This window comes from Protopterus annectens, chromosome 2.part0 (genome assembly GCF_019279795.1).
Source record: "Protopterus annectens isolate FY-2018-M chromosome 2.part0, PAN1.0, whole genome shotgun sequence".
Lineage (NCBI taxonomy): Eukaryota > Metazoa > Chordata > Ceratodontiformes > Protopteridae > Protopterus > Protopterus annectens.
The window spans coordinates 1,155,026,797-1,155,052,591 of NC_056728.1; the positions used below are offsets into that span (position 1 = coordinate 1,155,026,797).

General features: G+C 40.6%; 1 protein-coding gene across 1 annotated transcript in view; it reads left to right on the plus strand.

Moving 5' to 3' along the window:
* The window catches only part of COPS4 (COP9 signalosome subunit 4), a 687,025-nt gene extending 663,637 nt beyond the window's left edge, over positions 1-23,388 (plus strand). Inside the window, exon 8 of the mRNA XM_044060383.1 lies at positions 22,900-23,388. Within this exon, the coding sequence (XP_043916318.1) occupies positions 22,900-23,033 (134 nt within the window). The 3' untranslated portion in view covers positions 23,034-23,388. The remainder of the gene's footprint in view (positions 1-22,899) is intronic.
* The last annotated feature ends 2,407 nt before the right edge of the window (positions 23,389-25,795 follow it).

The following is a 25,795-nucleotide window of genomic DNA, read 5'->3' on the forward strand; positions in this document are numbered from 1 at the left end:
AATGAAATTACATCATGCAGCACTTCCTTAAATACCATCCATCTTAAAGAACCACACTGCAAACACTAAGACAAATTAATACAAGCCTTAATTTTTTGTCACGCCCTTCAATACTTCTGTGTTTTATCCCTCTGTTTTTCCACATTAACTTGTTATGCAGTATAACTGTGGTAGAGTATCCCATCCACTTTATTTCAGTTTTTGCTGTCTTAATTTAAGTTGCAGTATGTGTATAGTTCAGAATGCAGAGGTGTAGCTTGGATGGGTTGAAGGGCAAAATGTCAGGAGACACGATCCTCAGTTCTGGCATTCTGCCTTCTCTGAAGGCCTTTAGTGTTCCATGTGTGGTCTGAATGCTAGTAATGCATTTTTTGTCAGACTGAAGCTTCATTGTTAGCTGGAGTAAGCCACAGGTTACATTTTCAAGATGACTGACATGGACTCCCTTTTAGAATTGAGGATCACAGATGGGTAGAATGGACCTCTCCTGATGTTCTTCATGTTTCACTGTTGCAGTCTTCACACTTGGGTTATCTACCTGCAGGTAGCCCTCAGTCGGCCCGAATACCAGGGACTTAGTATTTCTGCATCGGTTTCTGTCACTCCAGGTCTGACGTCAGGTCGTCAGGGGTATAAAACCAGGGAGCCAACGCCATTACATCATTCTTTCTTGCCGAGGAGCCAGAGGCAGTAGCAGTTTGCATGAGTGCCAGTCAGCCTCTACCTGAGTTTTTGGTCCGAATTGAGTTATCCTGAAGTCTTCTAAAGATAAATACCCCATTGGGGACCCTTTTTTCTTGCTCTAACCGATGTCAGAAAAAGTAAACAATTGTCTTGCCTGTGGAAAGCAAATACCACACCGAGATTTCCATTCTTACTGCGTCACTTGTTTAAGCCCTGACCACGACATACCCTGCTGTCTGTTTTGTGCCTTGTTCAACGCCCGTACTATTCGTCGTCAGGCTCTTTTTGTTGCTAAATACTTTCGTTCTCAATTTCCGTATTCTGAAATTGCTTCTGTAAGCCATCTGACTACCGATCTGAAAAAACGTAAGGATAAAAGACACAGACCGCACAGGTTCAAAGCTGCCAACGATGCTTCCATTAAGCCAGTCGCCAGTTCGCCGGTACTCAGTGAGGCACTTTCACAGCCCAATGCCCGCTTCAGTGGATTCACAGGCCTCTACTGAGACCCGTTTGGAGTCCAGTATGCCGTGAGACTCTTCTTCAACTACAGAACTATGGATGTCTCTACCTTGGATGGATCCAGATCTGCTGAGCTTGCATCGGCTTCTGAGGAAGTTCTTTGCACTACCGATGTTCGACTCAAACCGATGACTTCTTTTGCATCTTCAGTTCTATCTAAAACTACCGAGTTTCTCAGGCCAAGAGTATGCGCTACGCCTAAAAAAACGCCAACCAAAGCGTATGCACCTGCTAACTGACCACAACATCAAATGCTTAAAATGGCAGAGGAGCTTATTATGATGATTAGGGGAAGTCAGCCTTCCCCTGCTAAGAGGAAGAGACCTGTCCCCAGCAGCTTTAACAGACCAAGAGTCCAACGACTCTGAGGTATCTCATTATGAAGCATGCCCTTATCTGCTTATGAGGATTCTGATGCAGAGGAATCCATTCCCTCTGCTTCTCCTCCAGAGGATTTTTCTTTTGGGGAAACCTTACATACTTTGAGAGCACTTCCACTGGGAATGCCAAGACTTTTCTCAGTCCAAAGAGACTCCGAGAATTTCTAGATTTGCCACAACATAGGCCTTTAGCAATCCCACCAGTCCTGGATGTTGTGGATGATGTCTTTATGGAATCCAGTTTAACTCCTGATACTTTACCTGCTCCTAGGAAACCAGACAGGAACTACAGAGTACCTGATTCTCACAAATTCCTTTTCAGAAATCCTACTGCTGATCCAGAGGTCCTCTCCCAAGGGCCTAAAGGTATCAAAGCAACTACAGCTAAGAATCCCACCCCTTCGGACAAGGATTCCAGAGCTTTGGACAGATGGGGTAAGAAAGCATGTACTTTTGCAACTCTCGCCATTAGGGCTTTGAACTACCAGTTTCACATGCTGAAGTACCAACAACATATTATGGAACTTATTAAGCAAAAAATAGCTACCTTTGCAGACTGTGCAGAAAATAAAGAATTACAAGAGCTTATGCATTCCGCAAGCCAAGTCAGCAAGCATACATTGCAGTGTGGCTTTGACGCCCTAGAAGCATCTTGTAGGGAAGCAGTCACTGGTTCTGTACTGAGAAGGCATGCTTGGCTTAAGGAGCAGACCTTGCCAGACTATGTCAAATCAAAATTACTAGACGCTCCTTTGAACAAGGACAGTCTGTTTGGCATTAAAGCAGAAGAGGTTCTTAAAAAGATGGAAGAAAAAGCTAAATCTATGCAGACAGTCAAAGATTTCTTGCAAGTACAGCTTCCTAGATTCAGTAGGCATTGCCCTGTGAAACATTGGTCCTTTCCAGCCCCCTCTAGGCCATATCAAACTAAACCCAGGGGAAACGGACCCCCCCCCCCCCAGACTACAGTCTCGGGGTATGCAGAGATCTAAGCAATGGAGTGCCTCCATCTCAAAAACAGGGAGTGCTCAGCCACCCCCTTACAGAAAGAATTCCCAGTGAGTTCTCAGCTCCACTACTCACCTCTGCCCAATTGCTTGTGCCCCTAGGAGGAAAACCTGCCCATAATGCAAAAAACTGGACTTCCATCACCAAAGACCGATGGGCCCTCAACACTGTATCCCAGGGGTACAAATTTTACTTCCACTCACTGCCAACCCCAAAAGGGTTCCCAGACATTGTTCCAAACCAGTGGGCAAAGGCACAAAACCAAGTTCAGTCTCTGCTCTCTATAAAGGCAATTCATCCTGTTCCTGCGGAACAGATGGGTCAAGGTTTCTATTCCAGACTTTTTCTGGTACCCAGAAAAGAGGGCACTTGGCACCCAATCTTAGATCTTTCCATTCTGTACACCTTCCTGGTGGTACCAAAATTCAAAATGCTCACCCTGCAGCAGCTTCTTCCTATGCTGGCCAAAGATGCCTGGTTAGCCACCCTAGACTTAAAAGAAGCCTATCTGCACATCCCTATAAGGGACTCATGCAAGAAATACCTACGCTTCAAGGCAGGATCTATGTATTATCAGTTCTCTACACTTTCCTTTGGCTTATCCACTGCTCCCAGAGTTTTCACAAAATGCCTGGCTCCAGCCATTGCCTACTGCAGACAGAGAAAAAAAAATTCAAATTTACCCATGCTTGGATGACTGCCTGATTCCGGCAGACAGTCAGTAAGTGCTGTTGCAGCACCTGACATTTGTAAAAAAAAATTTCTAATCTCCCTGGGGTACACCATCAACTAAAATAAATCAAAACTAGTCCACAGTTAAAATATTGTATTCCTGGGAGCAAGCTTGGACACAGCATCCCAGATGGCAATCCTTACTCCAGAAAAACAAGCTTGTCTGACAGACTACTTCACTGAAATGGCCACTAGAACCCAGCTTATCCGCAAGGAAAGTCCTGCAGGCCCTAGGGTTTATGGCCTCATGCATCCTACTAATTCCATATGCCAGACTGCGTATGAGGAAACTTCAGTGGTACTTAAAATGTCTTTGGTGCCAACATTCTGAGGACCTGGAAACAGTCATTCCTATCATACCTTGTCTAAGGACAGAATTTCTTTGGTGGGCAGCAGCATGCACCCACAACAAGGGACTGCCCTTTACTCAACTCAACGCCACCCAGACCCTAACCACAAATGTATCAGACTATGCCTGGGGGGAACACCTGGACGGCAAGTGTATTCAGGGCCACTGGAGCCCAAGCCAAATTCATCTGCACATCAACCAAAAAGAGATGCCTTACCCACTCTGCAGGCTAGCCACGGCCTTGGACATACAGGTCCATCTGCAAGCTCAATTCCTGCCAGGCAAACAAAACTCTGTGGCAGACTACTTAAGCAGAAATCTCCTAGGCCCACACGAGTGGCATTTAGAGCCCAGCACCTTCAGCCTTCTGATTCAGAAATGGGGACCCCAGAGGTGGATCTCTTTTCCTCCCCCTGCAATCACCAGCTCAGCAAATTCTGCACTAGGACAACTCACAGCAGGGCCTGGAAAGTGGATGGCCCTATCCTTCCAGTGGGTAAACCTCTCAGTCTATGCATTTCCCCCTCTGCCCCTTCTCTCAAGATAAGACAGGACACACCAAGGAAAAATTCTGATTGCCCTGACTGGCCACGCCAGCACTGGTACCCACTCCTGCTCAGCTGGTCACTGGTGCCACCCTGGCATCTACTCCCGAGCCCAACCCTGCTCAATCAGCAGGGGGGGGGGGACAGATCTTGTATCCCCAACTGCAAACCCTAAATCTTGCAGCCTGGCTCATTCCTCGAATTCTTCCCCAGTAACCAGCCTAAGCAAGCAGGTGCTGGGCGTCATTCTTGACGCCAGAAGACCCAGTACAAGGAAATTCTATGCTGATAAGTGGAAAAGGTATTGCTCCTGGATTCAGTCTAAAGGGGAGGACACAACTCTGCCCTCCCTACCTCTAATCTTGGATTATTTAGCAGATCTGCTCCACAGAGGCCTATCCTTTTCCTCCATTAAGATCCATGCCTCTGCCATCTTGGCTCATTACAACTCTGAGCCACACCTATTCTCTCACTCTCTCATCAGACAGTTCCTGAGAGGGGTAAATAACCTAAGGCCACCATGGATAGCACCCACCCCTGCTTGGGATCTTAACTTTGTACTGGAAAAGCTCACACTGCCCCCTTCTGAGCCTGCAGTGTCAGCAGACTTAAAATTCCTGTCTTGGAAAACAGCATTGCTCCTGGCCATCAATTCAGCAAGAAGAGTCTCTGAGCTACAAGCACTTATGGCCATGGCACCCTTCATTATTTTTCATTCTGACAGTGTCTCTCTCAGGACAAATCCTTCCTTTATGCCCAGAGTGGTGTCCTGCGTGGCTCTCAACCAATCTATCCACTTGCCAACCTTCTTCCCTATTCCTCAAAATAAAGAGGAAAGAATCCTGCACTCCTTGGAGATGCACAGACAGCTCAGATTCTACCTGGATAGGACTAAGCCCTTCAGGACATCTGACCAGTTACTACTCAGTTTTGCACCAGGGGCAGAGGGTAAGGCCATTTCAAAACAGACAATTTCCAAATTGATAGCACACTGTATCCATATTTGCTACAAACACCATGGGAAACCAACCCCTCAGGGTGTCAGAATACATTCCAGTAGAGCAACTTCTACCTCTACAGCATTCCTCAGTCCCTACCTGGGACATTCTGGAGGCTGCTACTTGGAGTTCTGTACACACATTCACCAAACATTGCCACCTGCCTATATTTTCCAAATTCGGGGCAGGTCTTGCAACTGCAGTCCTGCAGGGCCTACTAGCCAGCCCCAAACACTTCTTGACTGCCTCCACCCTTTCTGCAGCTTTGGGAATCAACCCAAGTGTGATGACTGCAACAGTGAAACATGAAGAACATAGTACAGTTGTGTGCACTTGCCATAAATGTAGATGTTCGAGTGTATTCACTGTTGCAGTCCTGTTTTCCCTCCCTCCAGCCCTCTTCTCTCTCTCTCTCTCTCCTCTCTGTGTATACTACTCACCCCTTGCAGGGGTATTGGTATTTACTTTTTACTGGTGGAGATTTTTCCACCATAGCTTAGCTTCCCTATTAGGGGGCTCCTGACATTCAGGGCAAGAAAAAATGATATAATGGCATCGGCTGCCTGTTTTTATACCCCAGACGTCAGACCTGGAGTGACAGTAACCGACGCAGAAATACTAAGTTTATGGTATTCGGGCCGACTGAGGACTACCTGCAGGCAAGATAACCCAAGTGTGATGACTGCAACATTGAATACACTCGAACATCTACATTTATGGTAAGTGTACACAACTGTACTTTACTTATATAAGGAATGCCATATCAGGGAATAGACCTGCTCCTTAGATTAATACCAGGGGGTGCCAGAAGGGCACTAGGCACTAGCTGAGCAAGTACGGCTCTGTCAGAATGAGCTGACTGCATACTAAAAAATCAGATTTTGGTGGCAAGTCCTTCAAAGCTTTGCTCAGGCTCTTGACCCTTGCAGGTTATCTGTGTTTGAAGAGCAAGTCTCTTCCCTGATCTAGCAGTCATCTAAATAACTGGTCTGATCTGTGACCCCCAGATCCAAGTTAAGGAGGAAAAAATAAATGCATTAAAAAAGAAGATTGTTCATGTTCTGAAAATTATCAGCTTTTTCATTCACAGAATTAATGTTAAGGGACAGATTGTTTTGTCTCCTCATATTTCAAATTCAGATTCTGAGGAGTGTGAGACCTTGGCCAGTCCGTTTGAAAGATTCTCTTTCTCTGAAACTTTTTTCTGAATGAATTTGTTGGTTTTATTGGGAGCATAATAATTCACAGTCCCTGAAAATGTATTATGAATTATTATTATTGGAATGGCTAAAACCTTCCAATTCCACCTGATTTTTAGTATTGAAGTTTTTGTCACAGCCTCTACTTTGCCTGACACCCATTCTTCTGCCTCCTTGAAAATATTGTCTAAGGTTCTTCAGTCTTGTACTTTTTTACACTTGCTCTAATTCAGATCACTCCAATATTGCTTTAGTGAACCCGACTACTGCTAACCATCTAATACCAGCCTCTCTCCTTCTGACAAGGATGGGTAAGCATTTGATAGATTTAGGAAATAGTGTATTCTTGCATGACACATGAGTTCTCAATAGTCAAGTTCATATGTTAATATTTAAGAATGAGGAATATTATGGCATGTGTTTCCTCTTCTGTGTAATTTGATTTCTTCTGCGTTTCAAATGGCTACTTGCTGTTTTAAATGTGATTGTGATTATGCTGATGCCACTTCCTAGGCTGCTGAGGATTGAGGAATTTTGCTTGGTTTATGTTCTCAAAACCTCCCAGAAGATGAGACTATCCTGGTTAACTTCAACTCTCCCATTGTGAAAAAAAGAAAGTGAAAGATGAGGCCCAGGAACTCTTATCACTTTTAGTAAATTCAGTTACTGGCTAGTAAGTACACTGTCTGGATGCCAGCAAAGAAGAAACTACGAGAGCCTGAAAAAAATCAACTAGAAAAGGTGAAGAGAAAACACAGTGACTGGGAAGAATCTTGCAGCTATTCAGCAAAAAGCAGTTCAAGCTCCAACTTTGGTGCAAGACATGGCATCTAGTAATCTAGAGGAAAACAATAAGTCAGATGTGCTCAGATCTGATTAAAATGAACCACTGAAGGAGTATATCAACTCTGATAACAAAAGACTGGGAAAAATGGAAGAAGCTTTAAACAGATGTTTAGATCAGATGGTAAAACTGCAAAAATCAGACAGTGAAATGAAGAAAAGGCAGAGTATGAGACTGCTCAAGAAAAGATGTTTCAAAAATGGGATACTTACAGAACAGAGCACTGACAGAGCAAAACTGAAATTTTGTGCTGTACCAGAGAAACTAGAAGGAACAGTCTGATTTTTATGAAGGCACTAATAAGCAACTGGAATGGCATTCCACAGCAGGAACTGCCAATTGAATGGGCGCATTGTGTGTATGCTCCAAACCTGACCTTGAGAAAGCAGCCAAGACCTGCACTAATAAAGTTGCAAAACCTACCAGCAGAAAGAGTTGATCCTGTCAAAACTGTGGCAGAAAGGCAAAGTAGTAAATGTCAGAGGCAGTAGAGTGTTTGTGGAAAATTATTTACTCTAGACCACACAGATAAGAAATGTATTCCAGCAATCATGGAATGTTGAAAGGCTGGTGTGAGATTCAAGCTGCTGTCGTCAGAATATTTTTCCCTGGAGGATCAGTTATTTTTGATGTAGAACAGGATAAGGAGAGATTACAAATGTTTGTCCAAAGTGAGCCATCAAACGGAAGGAGTTCTGCTTCTCTTTCTTCTGATGATAAAGCACATGCAGAGACTTTGCTAGTGAAATCTTTTCTAGTGTTCCAAAGAAAAATGCTTGAGGGACAGAGAAAAGCACAGGAGTTGACTAGAAGAATAGGGAGTACCTTGGAATTGAACCACACAGATAAGAAATGTATTCCAGCAATCGTGGAATGTTGAAAGGCTGGTGTGAGATTCAAGCTGCTGTCGTCAGAATATTTTTCCCTGGAGGATCAGTTATTTTTGATGTAGAACAGGATAAGGAGAGATTACAAATGTTTGTCCAAAGTGAGCCATCAAATGGAAGGAGTTCTGCTTCTCTTTCCTCTGATGATAAAGCACATGCAGAGACTTTGCTAGTGAAATCTTTTCTAGTGTTCCAAAGAAAAATGCTTGAGGGACAGAGAAAAGCACAGGAGTTGACTAGAAGAATAGGGAGTACCTTGGAATTGAACCGGAGTCTGGAGTTGGGGATGGAGACGAGCAGAAAGAAGACCAGCACCATGGAAGTGAATAAATATGAGATTACAAAGCATCAGTTGCATTTGTGAAATGTGGATGTACAAGAGAAGGTGGAAGGAATGGGCCTTTAATGTGGGGAATTGAAAGGCATTTCTCCTCACTAAGTGGTGTTAATGTTTGGAAGGACACTAAGAGGAGGGAAGAGGAAAGAAACGGGTAACCATAAGTAAAGCAGTTTCTGTTTTAACTGTATTTCTATTGCATGTTTTGTAGTAAAGTATTTTTTAGTTATTGCATGTGATAAATATACTAAAGTAAGCAGATGCCCTTTTTGTTTATTTTTAGTATTAAGAAATGCAGGCATTACAATGCAAAAATAGAAGATGCTGTACAAAAGCATATTAAGTTAATAGGTTGTAATCTTGGGTTACTGGAGGGATGGGGTGCAAAAGTACACAGATCATGATATATGTAAACCTGATATGTTTTATCTTACTTTTGCATAGGTGAATGTCTTTTAAGACCCGTGGTTTAATCCAGTAACAAAATTTAAGTGGAAACAAGTAAATAAGAGAACAGTGAATGTAATGAAAAGTTTTCCTTTACCAAATAAATGTTTCAGCATGTCTTTAAAAACCCTTCTGCTGAGGGTTACATTTTTTTATATGTTTCCATGGAGACCAGCTGTTTATAGGACAATAAAAAGCACAAGCACCATTTTTTTCAAGGCTAAAACTTAAATGTTTAATGAAAGCTTGCAAGTTGTTTTCCACAGCTGGGAGGGGAATAAAGACAAAAAAAGAAAGAAAAGATGCCATTAAGTGCAAGTAGTAGCACAGGCAGTAACATGCATCTTAGCATGGATAACCTCATCTTTAGGTTAGATAAGGCCTGTGTTTTGCAGCTGTCTGGTTGGGACAGTTGTTCCTATTAGGAGTTTAAACGTAATTATTTGAAGATGTACATAGTTTTCTGTGTTTGTATTAACAAGTTATGTGGTGTTCGGGAATTTTTTTAGGTTTTTCATTAAAGGAAATAACCTTGTAAAACATGACATAGGTTCAAATGGAGATGAGAAAAAAACTGTATAAAAGGATCAGTCAGCCAAACATTAGAGAGTGCATGTATTAAAAAAGCTGGAAATAACTAAACAATATGTCATATGTAATAGGTGGGAATAAAGACTTGTCATAATAGTGACAATTTCCATGTTATTTTGCACTGTGAATAGTGTCACAGGTATAGACAAAAAGGAAATGTTTATTTATATTAAGAAATAGTGCTACAGGAGGTGCATCTGAAAAGAAGTGAGCATGTGAATTTGATAAAGGAAAGGATTTCAGGATGGATATTCAGCAGAATGTCAGGGGGCCACAGAAAACAGGAGTACTTCTATTAATTGCTAGAGGAGCTCCAATAGTGATAGAGGGGAAAAAGATGATGGATGATTTGTGGTAGTAAGGGGCTACTGGCAATATGTGGATTATGCTGGCATGTATTTATATTCCACCTAAAACTGCTATTATGGAGTTTAAGAAAGTTTTGGAAGAAATAATCAGATTTCAACAGGGGATATTTCTTATATGTGGGGACTGGAATTTGATTTGCAACAGTAAGGATGTATCTGGTGGCCTAGAAGGGAAAATATAGCAAAAGATGGTAAATCTTTTGAAGAAAGTTGTGAAGATGTTTGATATGGAAAACACAAATTCAGTAGTAGGAACTCTGAGAATTTAATGTTCCCTAAGGTGCAATATACTGGTCTAGACTAGATAGACATTATATTTCACAGGAACATGTGCATTTAATTGAGAGAGCTTTGACATACACATCCAGTATCTATTTCAGATCGTGCATCAATAATAACTAAGATAAAAATATGTGGTAAATAAGTAAAAATGAGAGATAGTGGTGCTTCCCTACCTGTTAAAAAGAGGAATTTAAGGAATGGGTAGTGAAAATTATTAGGGAAAATAGTAAATGCTCTTTAAGTTATAGTTAGTGAGTGGGATAAAATGAAAGTAAAGTTTTAAAGTGGTAGAAATAAAAGAAAAACAGATATGGTTAATAAGAACTTAGAGGGCATGACAAAGGTTAATGTTTTGCAGAATAACTGGAATTTCACAAGAACAAGAGGCACAACTGCGGATTGCTAAAGAGAAAATAAGGGATTACCTGGATAATATGCATGACTTTAGAAAGATTGCTGTTAAATCACTGTTTTTGATAACTCCAGAGTAGAAAAACGTTTTGCACAATGACTTGGCCGACGGACAGTAGAAAGGGTTGTTGCCAAACTTAGGGAGCCTGTAACAAGAAAAATAACCAAAGGTCCTGTAGAGGTATTAAACATATTTCAGAAATTTTATGAAAATGTATATGAAGCAGAGAAATGGAGAAATCAAGAAAAAGCACAATTGGAAATATTTATTGAAGACTTAAATATCCCAAGCTTACAGGTAGATCAGTCTCAACAATTAACAGTTAAGATAGGAGCAGATGAAATAAAATATGTGCAATCTGCAGGAACATCTCCAGGAATAGATAATATTCCTGTACAAGTCTGGAAGCCAGGAGGGGGTAGAAAGTGATAAAGATTTGGAATGTTTTGTTTAACAGTATATCAAAAGGAGGGAAAGCTATAGCATCCTGGGGAAAAAGGTGTGGTGGCTGTAATACCTAATGATAGTAAAGACTCATCAGATCCAGGTTTTGTATAGGTCCATTTCAATTTTAAACCGTGATTATAAAGTGTTCATTTGTAATGGTTAAAAGAATGGCAAAGGTTTTGTTAAAATTGATAGATCTGGATCAGTGTGGTTTTGTGGAGAGGAGCAAACATTTGGCAATATTAATATAACAGTGAGGATCCAGATGGAAACAGAATGTAAGAAAATACCACTGTCGTTGGTGGGTCTTGATGCAGCGAAAGCTGGGAATTTGAGTAAGGCAATGGAAGCATTTGCATTTCCTGATATAATGATTAGGTTAATTAGGAAGTTTCTGAGGAATCGGAGGCAAAAAATTAAGGTGGCAGGATTCCATCCTGATAAGTTGTATCCGAACAGAGGAACCGGGCAGAGGTGTCCTCTTTCCCCATTATTTGCGTTATATTTAAAGCCATTGACAAAGAACATTAGGGAGGCAGAAATTCAAGGTTGTAATTGGTATGATCAAGAAAAATTGGCTTTATTTGCAGATGAAATAATTTTGTACCTTGTAAATCCATAAAAGAACATATCCATGTTCTGGAACATTTTGACACATTTCATGTCTTTTTGAGATAAAAAAAAAATGAAGATAAAACAAAGGCTATAGCTGTAAATGATGTACCCATACATGAACTGGTTCAGTAATACCCATATTTATGGGGACACACTATAAGACAAAATATTTAGGAGTACGTATTAAAATGGTTTCTGTTATGGCAGATAAGGAAATACGAGAAGGGACTAAACAAACGATAATACAGTAACCAAGAAACTCAAAACTCTTGATCCATTGTCTGTTTTTGTCTGATTCATTATATTAGACATCTGATCAGACATTGGCACTGAATTAGAACCTTTCGTGGTTCCAGGGCTCGGACTCCTGTCTTACCCTTTATTCTCTGTGCTGCATTCCAATATCCCAGATCTTGTTTGTCACCTGATGTTTCCAGACTTGTTCTCAAGGGCTCGTATCCTTTTGTTAAAAGTTTCTTTGAAAACAAGTTGGGTAGTTATTATATCGGATAGGTTTATAGTTGTATCTTTAATAGCCTAATATTTTACTTCTCCTATACTGGGAGACTTGTCTCCCTCTAACTTTTGCATTAGTCTTTCTTCGTGGCTTAGCAGTGTGTTAGTATAATTTAGAGTTATTCGTAGCTTAATGTCTACTTATTTTTAATACTGTTGGCTTTAACGTGTTTGTTATTACTGTTTATATAGTATAGAAAAGCTGTTATACTGTATTTTTGGTAATATATAGTTAGATTGTAGGCTAGGGTTTTCTATCCTCCAGGTGTATAAATGGCTCAGTTGCAAGCTTTTAAGAAATGTTCACCGTATGGGCACAAATTACCACCTCAGGATCTTCACACTTTGTGGTTATTGCCTGGAAACTGTCCATTTGGACAGATAGTGCACTTCATGTGCATCCTGTAGTGCCAGAGCATTGCAAGCTCCAGGCAAATTGGTGGTGAAGGGACTTCTCTCTCCACAGACAGGGACTATGTATTCTGGAGCCTCCCTGCTAAGAAGCAAGAAAGGACTCCATCTTTGGAAAAGGCTTCAGATAAGGAGAAGGACAAAGAAAAGAGTAAACCTAAAGAAAAGAGTAAAGACAAGTCTCCTACTATTCATAAAAGGTCTTCAGATCCTTCAGTTCACCTACACCTTCCCAGAACTGACCATACTCCCCTCAGCCCTAGTTTTCACTGGAACCATAGCTTCCCAGACTGCATTCTCCAATCTTACAAGAGAAAAGATATTCAAGATCTTCTTCAGTAGCATCATCTATCCAGTCATCTTGGAGATTGACAGTGTATGATGTTGACAAGATGATAAACTTTTTGAGAATACAGATTTAGCTTGGGGTTTTGTCTGTACCATCCCCAGGGAGTGTATTGACCTTTGTTCATTGTGCCCATCCACTCCTTTCACCTGTTGCAGTCTGTCCTTTGACAGTGCTGGATCCAACCCATTCCAAAGTGCCTCCTTAGGTGCCGGCAGTCCCTTCGACTTTGCCGGTTGTCTCCCTTTCTCTCTTGACTCCATTGCCCTTCAATTGAGAAGGGACACAGTGCTGCAGTGTCAATGCCGACCTCCAGACACTGGGATATTCAGAGCTGTGTCTTCCCTTAGAAGCCTTGGCACTAGATAGCTTGGGCCCAAGGTCTGCCTCGGGGCCAGGGATGCCAGGAGTAGCTGACACTTGTGAAAATTCACTGATATGCCTACATCCAACAAGTACTGGAGGAGACCGTCCAGATGATGTACCAGAAGATGCCTGGATACAGCAGTTAGGAGCCAATCGTCTAGATAAAAACTTGTATCCTGAACATGCACAAGTGCCCACCACCACCACTGCCATTATCTTGGTGAACACCCTGAGGGCAGTTGGCCGTCTGGTTTCCTGTATGCCTTTCCCCCATTACCCATCATTAACAAATTCATTCAGAATGCCAGACAGTGCAAGACCAGAGTAATCCTTATTGTTCCCTTTTAGCCCCTCCAAACATGGTTCCTCTTTCTGTGGCCTCTACTAGCATTTCTACTACTTTTGGATGGCACAGTGGTACAGCAGTAGCATTGTCACCTTACAGTAAGATGTTTTCCGGTTCAGTTCTCAGCTGGAGTGCCTTGTGTGTGGAGTCTGCATGTCCTCCCTGCATTCATGTGGGTTTTCTCCGAGTGCTCCGGTTTCCTCCCACATTACAAAGACATGCATCTGGATTGTTTCTCCCCAGGCCTCCGCTGAAAATTGGCTTGGTTCCAAGTCGGACTTTCCCGGTAAACAAATGTTAAATAAAATAAAAATACTATGGATGTTGGATCAATACCCAAATCATCTTTCTCACCCATCCGGACTGCCTCCACCAGATCAGACTACCATGAAACTAACCACCTAGTTCCTCCAATTTTGACTATAACAAGAGATGCCAGGCTTTCCAATTCTATTGATACCATCTTCCTAGAAATATGTTACAATCTACAACAGTAAATGGAAAAAAGTTTTCATTTTGTGGGATTCATCCAAGGGTTTGGACCCTTTTTCTGCTTCCATTCCAGTTAGAATTTCTAGCTAAACTCTTTCATCAAAAATCTAGCTGTTCTACCATCAAAGTACAGATAGCAGAGATTTCCAACTTTCATACTGGCCAAAATGCTTCTTTGGCTGCCTTAAAAATTTCAAAAGCCTTACTACTGTGTCCCCCCATTAGAGATCCAGTAACTCCATAGGATGTTTCAGTTATGTTGAAGGCTGTATATCACATTCTTTGAGGCTGCAGCTACTGTAGATATTACATTTTTGGCTGGAAAACATTTTTTTTTTAGTTGCTGCCACCTCCCCAAGATGGACTTCAGAATTTCAGGCACACTCTTGTAAGCCTCCATCCTTGGTCTTTCATAAGAATTGGGTATTACTCTGAACTAATCCATCCTTCTTCCCAAAGGTGGCATCCATAACTAACAAATCCATCCATCGAGTTGCTCATGTTTTTCCCTAAATTTTTGAACGAAGAGTAATACATTCTTCACATGCTAGGTGTGCATCACCAGCTTAGATTCTGTCCACACCGGACAGCCAGAGCAGTAGGTACTACACCAGCCTTTTCTAAGAGACTACCAGTTGATGACATCTTGCAGTAGTGACCTGGTCCACTGTGCATACCTTATCTCATTATAAACCGGATGTACAGTCCAGATCTTGCTCTTCTTTGGCTCCACCATCCTCAGGAATGTCCTTCCTTGATACCACCCTGTAAGACACCTTTGGAATTTGCCCCATATGTTGAATCCGATGAAAATAGACAACAATGGATACAAAAGTTATGTACTCACCATAACAATAGATCCAGGTCTGATTTTCATCCAGTTCAACCTCACATCCCTCCACCCCCCTTTCAATTTATTTGTTTGGATAGCTTCAAGACCTTACCTCTATAGCTTGTTTGTGACCAATATTGTCTCCGATAAATGCTATCTCACATTGTTAATCATTTTACCTGGTCCATTAACATTTTTTGTATTTAGAGACTACCTTTTTTCAATTGATAGGTACATACATTTTTCTGTAAAGCAAACTTGATCTGAGGTATTGGAGTGCAGTACAGAGAATTAAGGGTAGAGGAGGACACAGAGCCCTGGAACTGTGTGAAAGCTTCTGATTCGATGCTGAGGTCAGATCCAATCAGATCAGGCATCCCATATGTAGAACCGGACGAAAGTCAGACTTGTATCTATCATTATAGTAAGTACCTAACTTTTGTTATGGATAGCAAGATGCAAGCATTGAAAATGTTCTAGTCCCTTTATTTTATATATAGGTAAGGCATATTTTTGTCAACCAGAGAAGTTATGGACAATAACTGGTTGAAGGAATTTATCTGGGAAGGGAAGTGGGCAAAGGATTAAGTGGGACAAGTTGATCCTTTCAACAGTACAAGGTGGTTTAGGATTACCTAGAAAGGAATATTTTAGAGCTACATAGTTAAACCTCATATACATAACACAAGCAGAAAGTTATAATTCAAAGTGGAAAGGGATGATAAAATGGAGGAGAGTGGATTTTGGTTGCAGATCATTAAGGAGAATAACAGAATACTTTTTACTATTTTACAGATATAATATTCATTATGACTAAGAACTAAGCCAACATGAGAATGGAAAGAGGAAATGTTGCCAACATGGGTGCTGCAAGTAGGGCTTCAGAAAATAAAGAAGAGTGGGCTGGAATTAACTTAAAAAATTGGCAAGGGAAACAATGTATTGAAAGCAAATAACTGGAGAGGGAAAGTAATGGAATGGGATAAGGCCAAGAAGACCTATGGACTGCAGGCTAGAGACTGTGTTCCCTACCAGGGATTTATATCAGAGTATAGACAAAGAGAAAAGGATAGGGAAATCCTAAGTGAAAGACTTACTCTGGTAGATGTTTTAGTTGAATCTAGAGCAGAAGCTGCTCTTAAAAAAGGGATAAATTAGTAGGGCATATAAAATATTGCGCAATAACTATGAGAATCATTCAGAGGAGGTTAAAAAAGATTGCGACAAGATTGGATAAACACTGCACAAGGAAGCAATGGGAGGAAATATGCATGACTCCCAAGTATGCAAGAAAGTCTAGAAGGTTTAAGATTTTTGCTTGGAAGTGTTTGCATAAATATTTTATACCCCATGCAGACTACAAAGGATTTTTAATCATGTAGGTTGCAAATGTTGGAGGTGTGATGGGGAAGAAAGAGGTAACCAGGAACATATGTTTCAGGAATGTAATGAGTTGACAGATTTTGAAAATTCCCTGTAGAGTACTCTCAGAACTATTGGGTGAGCAAATTGGTGCAACTAAGGAAATTATTGTTTTGAACTGGGCACAGGATCGGATTTCCCTAGACATAGTAAGACCTTGTAAGTTTAATTTCTACCTTCCCTTAAATCTCACTTCTCCTCCAAAACATTATTTGGCAGGCATTGTTCCCACATGTCCTATTTTATTCTTTGTAATTGAAACACACCTTTTTCTAAAGATCCCACTTCCAGGTTTATCTCTGTTGCTGTATTTACTATTTCATATATAGTTGGTTTAGACTTTTATTTCCATTTTCTAGTAAGTGCTTTTTTGGCAGCCACCAGAATTAAATTTAACAAGGACTTACTATGTCTAAGCAATTCAGATCCTGTATCCCAGTTAAAAAAATCATTTCCTTAGTTACAGCTATTTGTTCAAACAATATTTATGGCAGAGTACTCTGTAGGGAATTTTTTTTAAATCTTCCAACTCATTACACTCCCAAACTATATGTTCTCAGTTACCGCTGTCTTCCCCATCACACCTTCCAACATTTGCCATCTACCTTAGGCAAAATTCTTTGGAGCCTGATTTGAGGTATAAAAGCACCTGTGCAAACACTTCCAAGCAAAAATCCTAACTCTTCTAGACTTTGCTACATGTTTGGGAGCAATACACTTGTCCTCCCTTTGTTTCCTTGTGAATTTCTCTAATTGATTCCTATAGTTATCGCACAGTATTTAATATGCCCTACTAATTATCCATTTTTAACAGCAGCTGCTGTTCTAGATTCAACTAAAAACTTGTACCAGAGCAGGTCTTTCACTTCGAATTTCCCAGTCCCTTTCTCTTTGCCTGTAGAGTTATGTCAGTCCCTGATAGGGAATGCAGTCTCTAGCCTGCAGGCGACATCTTAGCCTCTTCCCTTTCTATTACTTTTCCCTCTCTAGTTATTTGCTCCCAGTAATTTGTTTCATTTGCCAGTTTTCTCCAGTAAATTCCAGCCCCCACTTGCCTATTCTCTGTACACATAATTGCAGTTGTTGCTATCAGGAGAATCTCATTTCCCCATTCTTGTTTTGGCTTAGTTTTTAGAATACTTTCTACTACATTTATGAATATAATGTTCTGGATGACTGCCATTATTCTCCTTAAGGTTTTGCATCCAAAGTCATACTCTGTCCTTAATTCTTGAATCCCCCCCCCCCCCGCTTCATAATAGTCTCTTTCCACTTTGAATAATAACTTATTGCTTGTGCTAGTTATATGAGCCTTAACTATGTAGCTCTAAAATATCCCTTCAAATCAGGATCACCTTGTTCTATTGGAAGGATCAACTTATCCCACTTGACCCTCACACCCTGCCAGATAAAATCCTTCAACTTCTTGAGTTACTACACACAACTTCTCCTCTGGTTGATAAAAATATGCTAGTTGATGATAATATGCCTGACTTGTATATAAAACTAAAGAGACTAAAAACATTTCCACTGCTTTTTATCTTATCCAAGTCCATAAACACGAGCTTCCAGTTTCTCAGTTTTTGCGTTATCTTTTCTTTAGTCTCTTCCCCACACATCCTTAGCTGCCGTAATAGAATCCTTTTTTAACCCATACTCCTAAATACTTAATTTTATTGTGTCCCCATAAATAATGGATATTGCTGAAACAGTTCATGTGTGGGTACGTAGTTTAGTTTACAGCTATAGCCTTTGTTTTGTCTTCACTAATTTATATCCAGAAAAAAATTTAAACTGTCTCAGAATATCCCACAACACTTTGCTGTAGACGTATCTTGATCTTTTGTTACGGTAAGTATATTTGCTAACAACTGTACTAACATATATCATGTGTCTTATCCTCTTCATTTTATTGAAATCCTGCAGCATTCAGCTTGCTTCTCCAGAGTTTTTTTAAGTGGAAAGGCTAGCCCTCATGGAGAAGCCTGTACTTGTTTCAGGGGAAACATAAGCAAGTCTGAAAATGTGTACTTAAAATGTTTGCAATTGAGTGTTGGTTTTATATTGGGTCAGGCTAAATGCTGAATAGTAGTCACTGAATAAATGTTGCAGATCAGTTGTAAAAGAAAAATGTTGTAAGCCATATCAGTTATTTCAGAGTTTGTGTATCTGGTTTTGTGGGGTAGAGGGATGAAGCCCTGACTGTGATCCATGTGATCAGTGATTGATTAGCAGCCCCAGCACTGGAGGATCCAGCTGGGATAGTAGAGGAAAGAAGGTACAGGATCTACTTGCCTCTCCCAGGAGATAAGGTGGGGATGTTCATGCTCAAGAGGCACACATGCAAGGCACAACTTCTCTAGTGTAGACCACTGAAACTGCCTTCTGTGCTTACTAGTTTGCTAGATTAACTTGTCCTGCTGGTTTATGTTCTTTGCTGAAATAGGGGACACTTCAGTACTGATACCCCATTGCAGACCCACCTTTATGGGATTGCTAGCTGAGCATGTGCTTGGTGGTAGGAATATGAGCAAGAGCACCCCTAATGACTGCTTTATTGACCACTCCCACAATTCCTCCCCACTCAGAACGTGCAGAGGAATTTCATCAATGACAGAAAATGATGGTTGACAGATGGAAAATGTTTTGTGCATGTGTATTTCTGCTGAGCCTGTCCATGTCTGTCATACCTCTCAAACTTACCAAATTTGTTGGTAAATACCGGTTTTGAGGGCTAAATATTGGGGTGCCACGAATTCCTGTGTGGCCCCTTTAATTTCCGAATTTCATGTTTTTTTTGTTTTTTTTATTACTCCTGACGACTTCACATGCAGGGCGTGCACGATGACATCTGCTTCTGCAGGTCAGTCTGTGCTCAAGCAGTGCACAGCACATCTTTCCTCCCTGGCTCCTCCTACAGGTGAAAAATTTATACGCTTCTTTAATGGCTGCAGGGAAGGTATTCGTGTACTATGTTGGCATTTGTGTGTGATTACATTTTAGAGAAACAAGCTTTTACTTAACGGCAGGCACTTTTACTTAACAGTTGCAGCCTGCACTTTTGAAAAGGCAGGAGAAACTGTGTGCTTAACTTATTAACTTGTGTGAGAGGCACTTTTACTTAACAGCTGCATTGAAGTGGCAGGAGAAACTGTGTGCTTAACTTAACCTGTGTGATTACTTTTAACTGTGCTTCAGAAGAAACATCTTTCTTCACCCATTCCTCCTTCAGGTAAAAAATCTAAGCACGTCTTTAATGGCTACAGTCAAGGCAGGTATTAGTGTACTATGTTGGCATTTGTGTGTGATTACGTTTTAGAGAAACAAGCTTTTTCTTAACGGCAGGCACTTTTACTTAACTGCTGCAGCCTGCACTTTTGAAACGGCAGGATAAACTGTGTGCTTAGTGTGCTTAACTTATTAACTTAACCTGTGTAAGAGGTACTTTTACTTAACAGCTGCAGTCTGCACTTTTGAAATGGCAGGAGAAACTGTGGCACTTTTGAAATGGCAGGAGAAACTGTATGCTTAACTAAGTGTGTGTGAGAGGCACTTTTACTTAACAGCTGCATTGAAACGGCAGGAGAAACTGTGTGCTTAACTTAACGTGTGCGGTTACTTTTAACTGTGCTTCAGGAGAAACCTCTTTCTTCCCTGGCTCCTCCTTTAGGTAAAAAAATGTAAACACTTCTTTAATGGCTGCATCCAGGGCAGGCATTAGTGTACTATGTTGGCATTTGTGTGTGATTACATTTTAGAGAAACAAACTTTTACTTAGCAAGCACTTTTACTTAACCGCTGCAGTCGGCACTTTTGAAATGGCAGGAGAAACTGTGTACTTATTAACTTAACACATGTGATTACTTATACTATGTTGGCATTTATGTGTGATTACATTTTAGAGAAACAAATGTTTACTTAACTTTAGGCGCTTTCACTTAATAGCTGCAACCTGCAGTTTTGAAATGGCAGGCAAAACGGTATGCTTAACTTATTGTGTGTAATTACTTTTAACTGTGCTTGTGCTTATCTTTTTGGTTCAGCAGGCATTACTTGGCAGGAGAAACTGGTGTGTGTGTGTGTGTGTGTGTGTGTGTGTGTGTGTGTGTGTGTGTGTGTGTGTGTGTGTGGAATGTTTGGCTCATACTTTTGGTCTGTTCCTCTTACAAATTGTGGTTTTCTGGCAAATCAGTGATAACTGAATTCACTAAATAATGATAGCCATTTACGTTTCCAGTCTTCCTATCTTTCAGGAAGCACATGGTAACACAAAACATTTTATTCTAGCAACTTTTCTAAGATTATACAAGCAATGTTCAAAATGTGTCCCTGGTTTTGGGCTTTTGCCCCCCCCCCGATAAATTTTGCTTTTTTCCAGATTTCTTGTGCTGCATAGTTATTCAAGGGGAGAGAACTTAGTGCTGCTTATGCCAAGTCTGTTTGTGTTGTTAGTAGCACAACAGAATTCTTGTTTTTGATGCAGAAGGCTGTGGGTTCTACTCCCACAGTATGTACATGGATTTCTGATACTGTACTGTGTTGTACATTTAAAGGGGGTGGATGCTGCTGTCCTAAGTAAGTCCTCATTGGCGGAGATACTTGTTATCAGTTTGCCATCCATTCCCTATATTTTTTTTTTTTAATGTAACATAGGCAATTTATTCCTCAAGGGCAGCAGGCACTTTATTTGTAGATAAAACAATGAAATAGTAAGTTGTTTGCTAGCAGCAACTTCATCATTGCTTACAGAGCTTACAGATAGATCTCTTTAATGTGAAATAATTTAGATGACTTTTACTGCTGCAGAGATTGTGCTTATTTACTGATACTGGTGGATTGTAGACGTTTAAGTAGACTTTATGATGGGAATGCTCTAAATTGGGCACTTTTGCCATTATTGGTTCATGCATTTTTGTTTAATTCCTTACTGGAAAATGTTCAAAATGATAGATTTAAAATGTGCTCTAACAAGTGTGCTGTATTATACAAGGAATGTAATTTAATACAATCAGGAAGGTGTATCAAAAAACACATGTATGTGTTATGTGCAAGGGACCTATGATTTGAAAACAGACCAAAGGGAAGTTTTATCCGCCACTGGCCAGATGCAGTTTCTTTGTGTGGGTTTCAGTACTCTTTCAATGAATGTGAGTTTCAAGGGCAAAGAAGTTTTAATGCTAAGCAAGTTTATTTTCATTGTGAGACTGTATTGCTTTGTTTAGCAGATATCTGTTAGTGTTTGTGCTATAAAATGTAAAATAAAAGTTTTAAATGAAATCCAAATAGTCATCGTAAAAGTAAAGCATCACGCACATTACCGTGTTTATGGTAAATGGGGTGAAATAGCCAAGTTATGGGACATTGTAATGGCTGCAGGGGGAAGGGCTGTGCATGTGGGGCCCCATTTGATCATGATTTTGTGAGGGGGGAAGGTCGGCAAACTCGGACAGACCCAGGCGGCAAAAACTCAAGCTACGTCACTGATCAGTAGGCCATGGAGAATGACTTTTGGAGGTCCTAGCAAACTGTAATATAATCTTTTGCCAAGGTTAGAATATTGCCTACCATTAAATGCCCTGCTTTTACCACAAAACCCATATAGTGCAAGTCACCAAAAATAAATTCCTAAGGTTCATCATCTTCTCCCTTCCCAGTGAACATCATTGCTACACATTTAAAAAAAATGGTTGCCATTAACTATAGGGTCTGGGCTGTGGCCATAATTTGGTTCTTCAGTTTTTGTTTGAAAGTTAGCATCCCACAATTCTATTGGAGTGGGTGGGGTTACATAATTATGTATGCAAGTTTTAAGTTAATCAGCGTAGAGATTTGTACCTGTTTTTCATGGGCCTTTGTCCAGATTTTTGATGTTTCCAGCTTGAGAGGCATGACTTCTATATACACCAGCAAACTTTGTGTATGGAATCTTAGACTATTAGTTTTATATCTACTGGAGACTCGATATGACATCACAGTTTTAGAAGCTCAACAGCTACCACACTCACCTTTTTTGCAGAAGGCTTATAGATTCTTTTCCCACGCCAGGTAGTTGGATTAATTTTCCAGAACTGACACTGCAGTGCAGCATAAGGGTGAGGCTGCACTCCACAGCGTGTCATCCTTCAAATGAGACATTAAACCGCAGTCCCCCTGTTTGAGTTGGTGGTGACTCACTTTGATGCAAAAGATCCCACAGCACTTACTAAAAAGTAAAGGGGAATTTCATCAGTGCCCTAGCCACATTTCCCTTAGTCAGTATGAAAATCAAATCTTTGGTGTTTCCTAAAAAGAGGCCATAGGCTTAGTGGGACTGACTTGGTCAACAAAGTATAAATAAGTAAAATAGTCCAAATAGATGTAGTTTATTTGAACATTTGTGGCTATAGTAGATAGTCTCGCACAACTGTGGTTTGCTGTGTGTTAATTGTTTATCAGGCTTATGTTTGAGAGAGGAGTTTGTATCAGACTAGAGATGCACACAGCAGTTTACTTAATTCTCTTTATTTTCCCCCTTTTTCTAGCACGAGAAGCCTTGCCTACATGGGACAAGCAGATTCAGTCACTGTGTTTCCAAGTTAATCACCTGTTGGAAAAGATCAGCCAGGTAGTCCCTGAGTGGACAGCACAAGCGATGGAGGCTCAAATGGCTCAGTAGTGGAAAAGTTGAGACTTGAACATTGGTGTAATTGGCTGCATCACAGACTTGTTCAGAGGCGGTTTTAGAAGATGAGCTCAGTTTCCACATGAATATGTGCACTAGATGGACTAACTTCAGACTGCCAGCTTAGAAAAATAAAGCAAGACGTTCAATTTCTCCAGTTAAACCCCAGGATATGAACCTTGATCTGTATGAGCAGGATTTATTTCCCTGAAAGATAAGATGCTTGCTTCTACCCTTACATGGTCTTTCCTAATTTTCTTTTGCTTAAAGAAAATAGACTTTATGAAATTTTTTTAGGGTCATCTGCAAAACGATTGGTTAATAAACTGTTAATTGATTTAAACATGAAGTAAAGTATTTGATGTTTTATTTTCATGTACAACTTAAAAATCAGCAGATAATTAGATATAGTGGATTCCAGCATTTGTCATTACCCTTTATATGTTCTGCAGAGCACATTTCCATTTAACTCATTAACCCCGACTACCGTCTCATGGCGCCTCTGTGGTTACACCCGAGCGCACTGTGAGACAATAGTAACTGCATGCTGTTCCACCCGAGTGCCTTCTCCCAACGCACATAACTTTGCAGACAGATTGCACCTCCAATGTTGAAAATTAAGCTGAAAAAGTAACTGAACTTTGTCAGTTACCTTGTCAGCTTAAATTTCAGCATGGAGTTGTATGGTGTTCATATTTCAGTTTCTGGAGAAAATCGGCTTGCAATTCACTGTCTACTTTCCTCTCCATAGCAAGCCAATTTTATATGCATCCAATGACAGTCTTCTAAGCCAAGCCACAATTTTCTTAACACCGCCACCCCCTGAACTAAAAATCCTTTTGTTCTGTGCACATAAATATTGGAATCCAACAGTAAAAATTCCCTTTTTCTGCTGTTTGTGGAATTTACTGCTGGATCCCACTATTTATCGTCCTGATAACGTCACGACCGGAGATCTGTCTGCGAGTCTTTTGCTACAGACCCTTTCCCAGGTTAAGGTAAGACGGTGCCTTGTTACACTGTAAATGCATGCATGAAATTAGATTGTATGTGTCTGTGAATGCAGAATAGATTGTGCATGTATGTATGGGGGAGAGTGAACGGTGTATGAGAGAATGAACGGTGTGTGCATGAAAGCAGTTTGTATGTGTGTGTGTGAATGCACAGATGTGTGAGAGTGTGTGTGTGTGTATGCATTGAAGGAGAGAGAGAACGGTGTATGAGTACATCAGAATGTAATCAAGCAATGGAAACCCAATCAAGTGGTCTCTGTAATGTACAGTAAGCCAGTTAGCTAATTACATCTGTGACTGTTTTTTCCCCTTTGCAGCCCCCACCCATTATTTCAGCTTTGCCCAGGATTCTTGAATGGACAAGGTAAATGACAAATACAAAATAAAATCATTGCTTTTTCTTGGCTTTATTTCCCCTACCGTTGATCCCATCAGTCAAAGCTATGATTCAGGCATGGCAAAACAGTTATTTTTCAAAGCTATGAATCAGGAAGGGTAAAGCAGTTATTTGATCATTTCCCTGACTCCTGTTCTGAGTGATATAACATAGACAGAAGCATCTTTTCACAAACGTTTGTCTCGCGGTCCTCGAACAAGCAGGGAAAGTTTAAAGTTGTCCATCGGTTTTCCAGTAGTGAAGCCCGAGATGTGTCCACCTTGTCTCGTTTCGCCCAGCAAATGCCTACTTTCAAATACAGACTGTTCAACTAGTGACTACCGAAAAAAATGGCACTTGATCATTATTTACAAACAGCATGCGCTATGTATTCTAGACATCGTGCTCCAGTCCCACAAATGCAAAACTTTTTTTAGTATTAATTTTTTAACTGCTAAATTTGATTGACAGTCTCAGTGAGTACTTCATGGCCTAACTAATACACCCCTACATATCGGGCCGAAGACAAAAGAACTTATGGGGCACATTTGGGCTGCACAGCTATAATGGCCTGAGTCTTCATTAGCCTAGTGCAAACATATGAACAGAACCTATGAATGGATGTCGGGTTAGTAATTTTCTTGTCCCCATGGTACTAGGGGTAGGAATTAGACTCCAACCACCTGGGCTGAGAACTAAGTCAGACAACTCCATTTCAAAAATCAGCAGTCCGTGGGTTGATGTGGTGAAGTGAGGTGCGGTTGTATTTCATATACATTATACAATGTTATTTCTGACTCTACTGTAACTATTTTTTTCCATGTGGGCTTGTCTCAGTCAGATGTTTGATATTTAAAAACACTTCTAGACTGTGCTTTTGTTTGTGCCTATAAACTGGTGCAGGTACTAACAGCGGTGAATGGTTGCTGCAATCTTGCATAGTTCGAGTAGCTGTTAAACTTGTTGTTTGCTTGGTTTTACATGGTTTAATGAGAGCAAGGATACAAAAAGCCGGACAATGGTGCCAGAGCGTAAATGCGAAACCAATTTAATAAATTGTAATTATATTCTCACCTGCTTACTTTAATCGGTTTGACAATTGGTGCATAACTGACAAACTCTAAAGGCAAATACATGGTTGGAAAAGGGGTTCCTTGGCTCTCAACCTCCTAATACAAACAATCTTGACAAAACCCCAAAAAAATATTGACACATTTTAAATGTTGCTAGACTAGAGTAAAAGGTTTTGTGTTGTGCATGCAGCAGAACTCCAGTTCAAGGAAATGCTCTCCTATCAGATGTAAGCATTTAGTCAGCACAGTTTATTTCCTGGTATGTATGGTACTGTGTTTACAAAAGCTACTGCA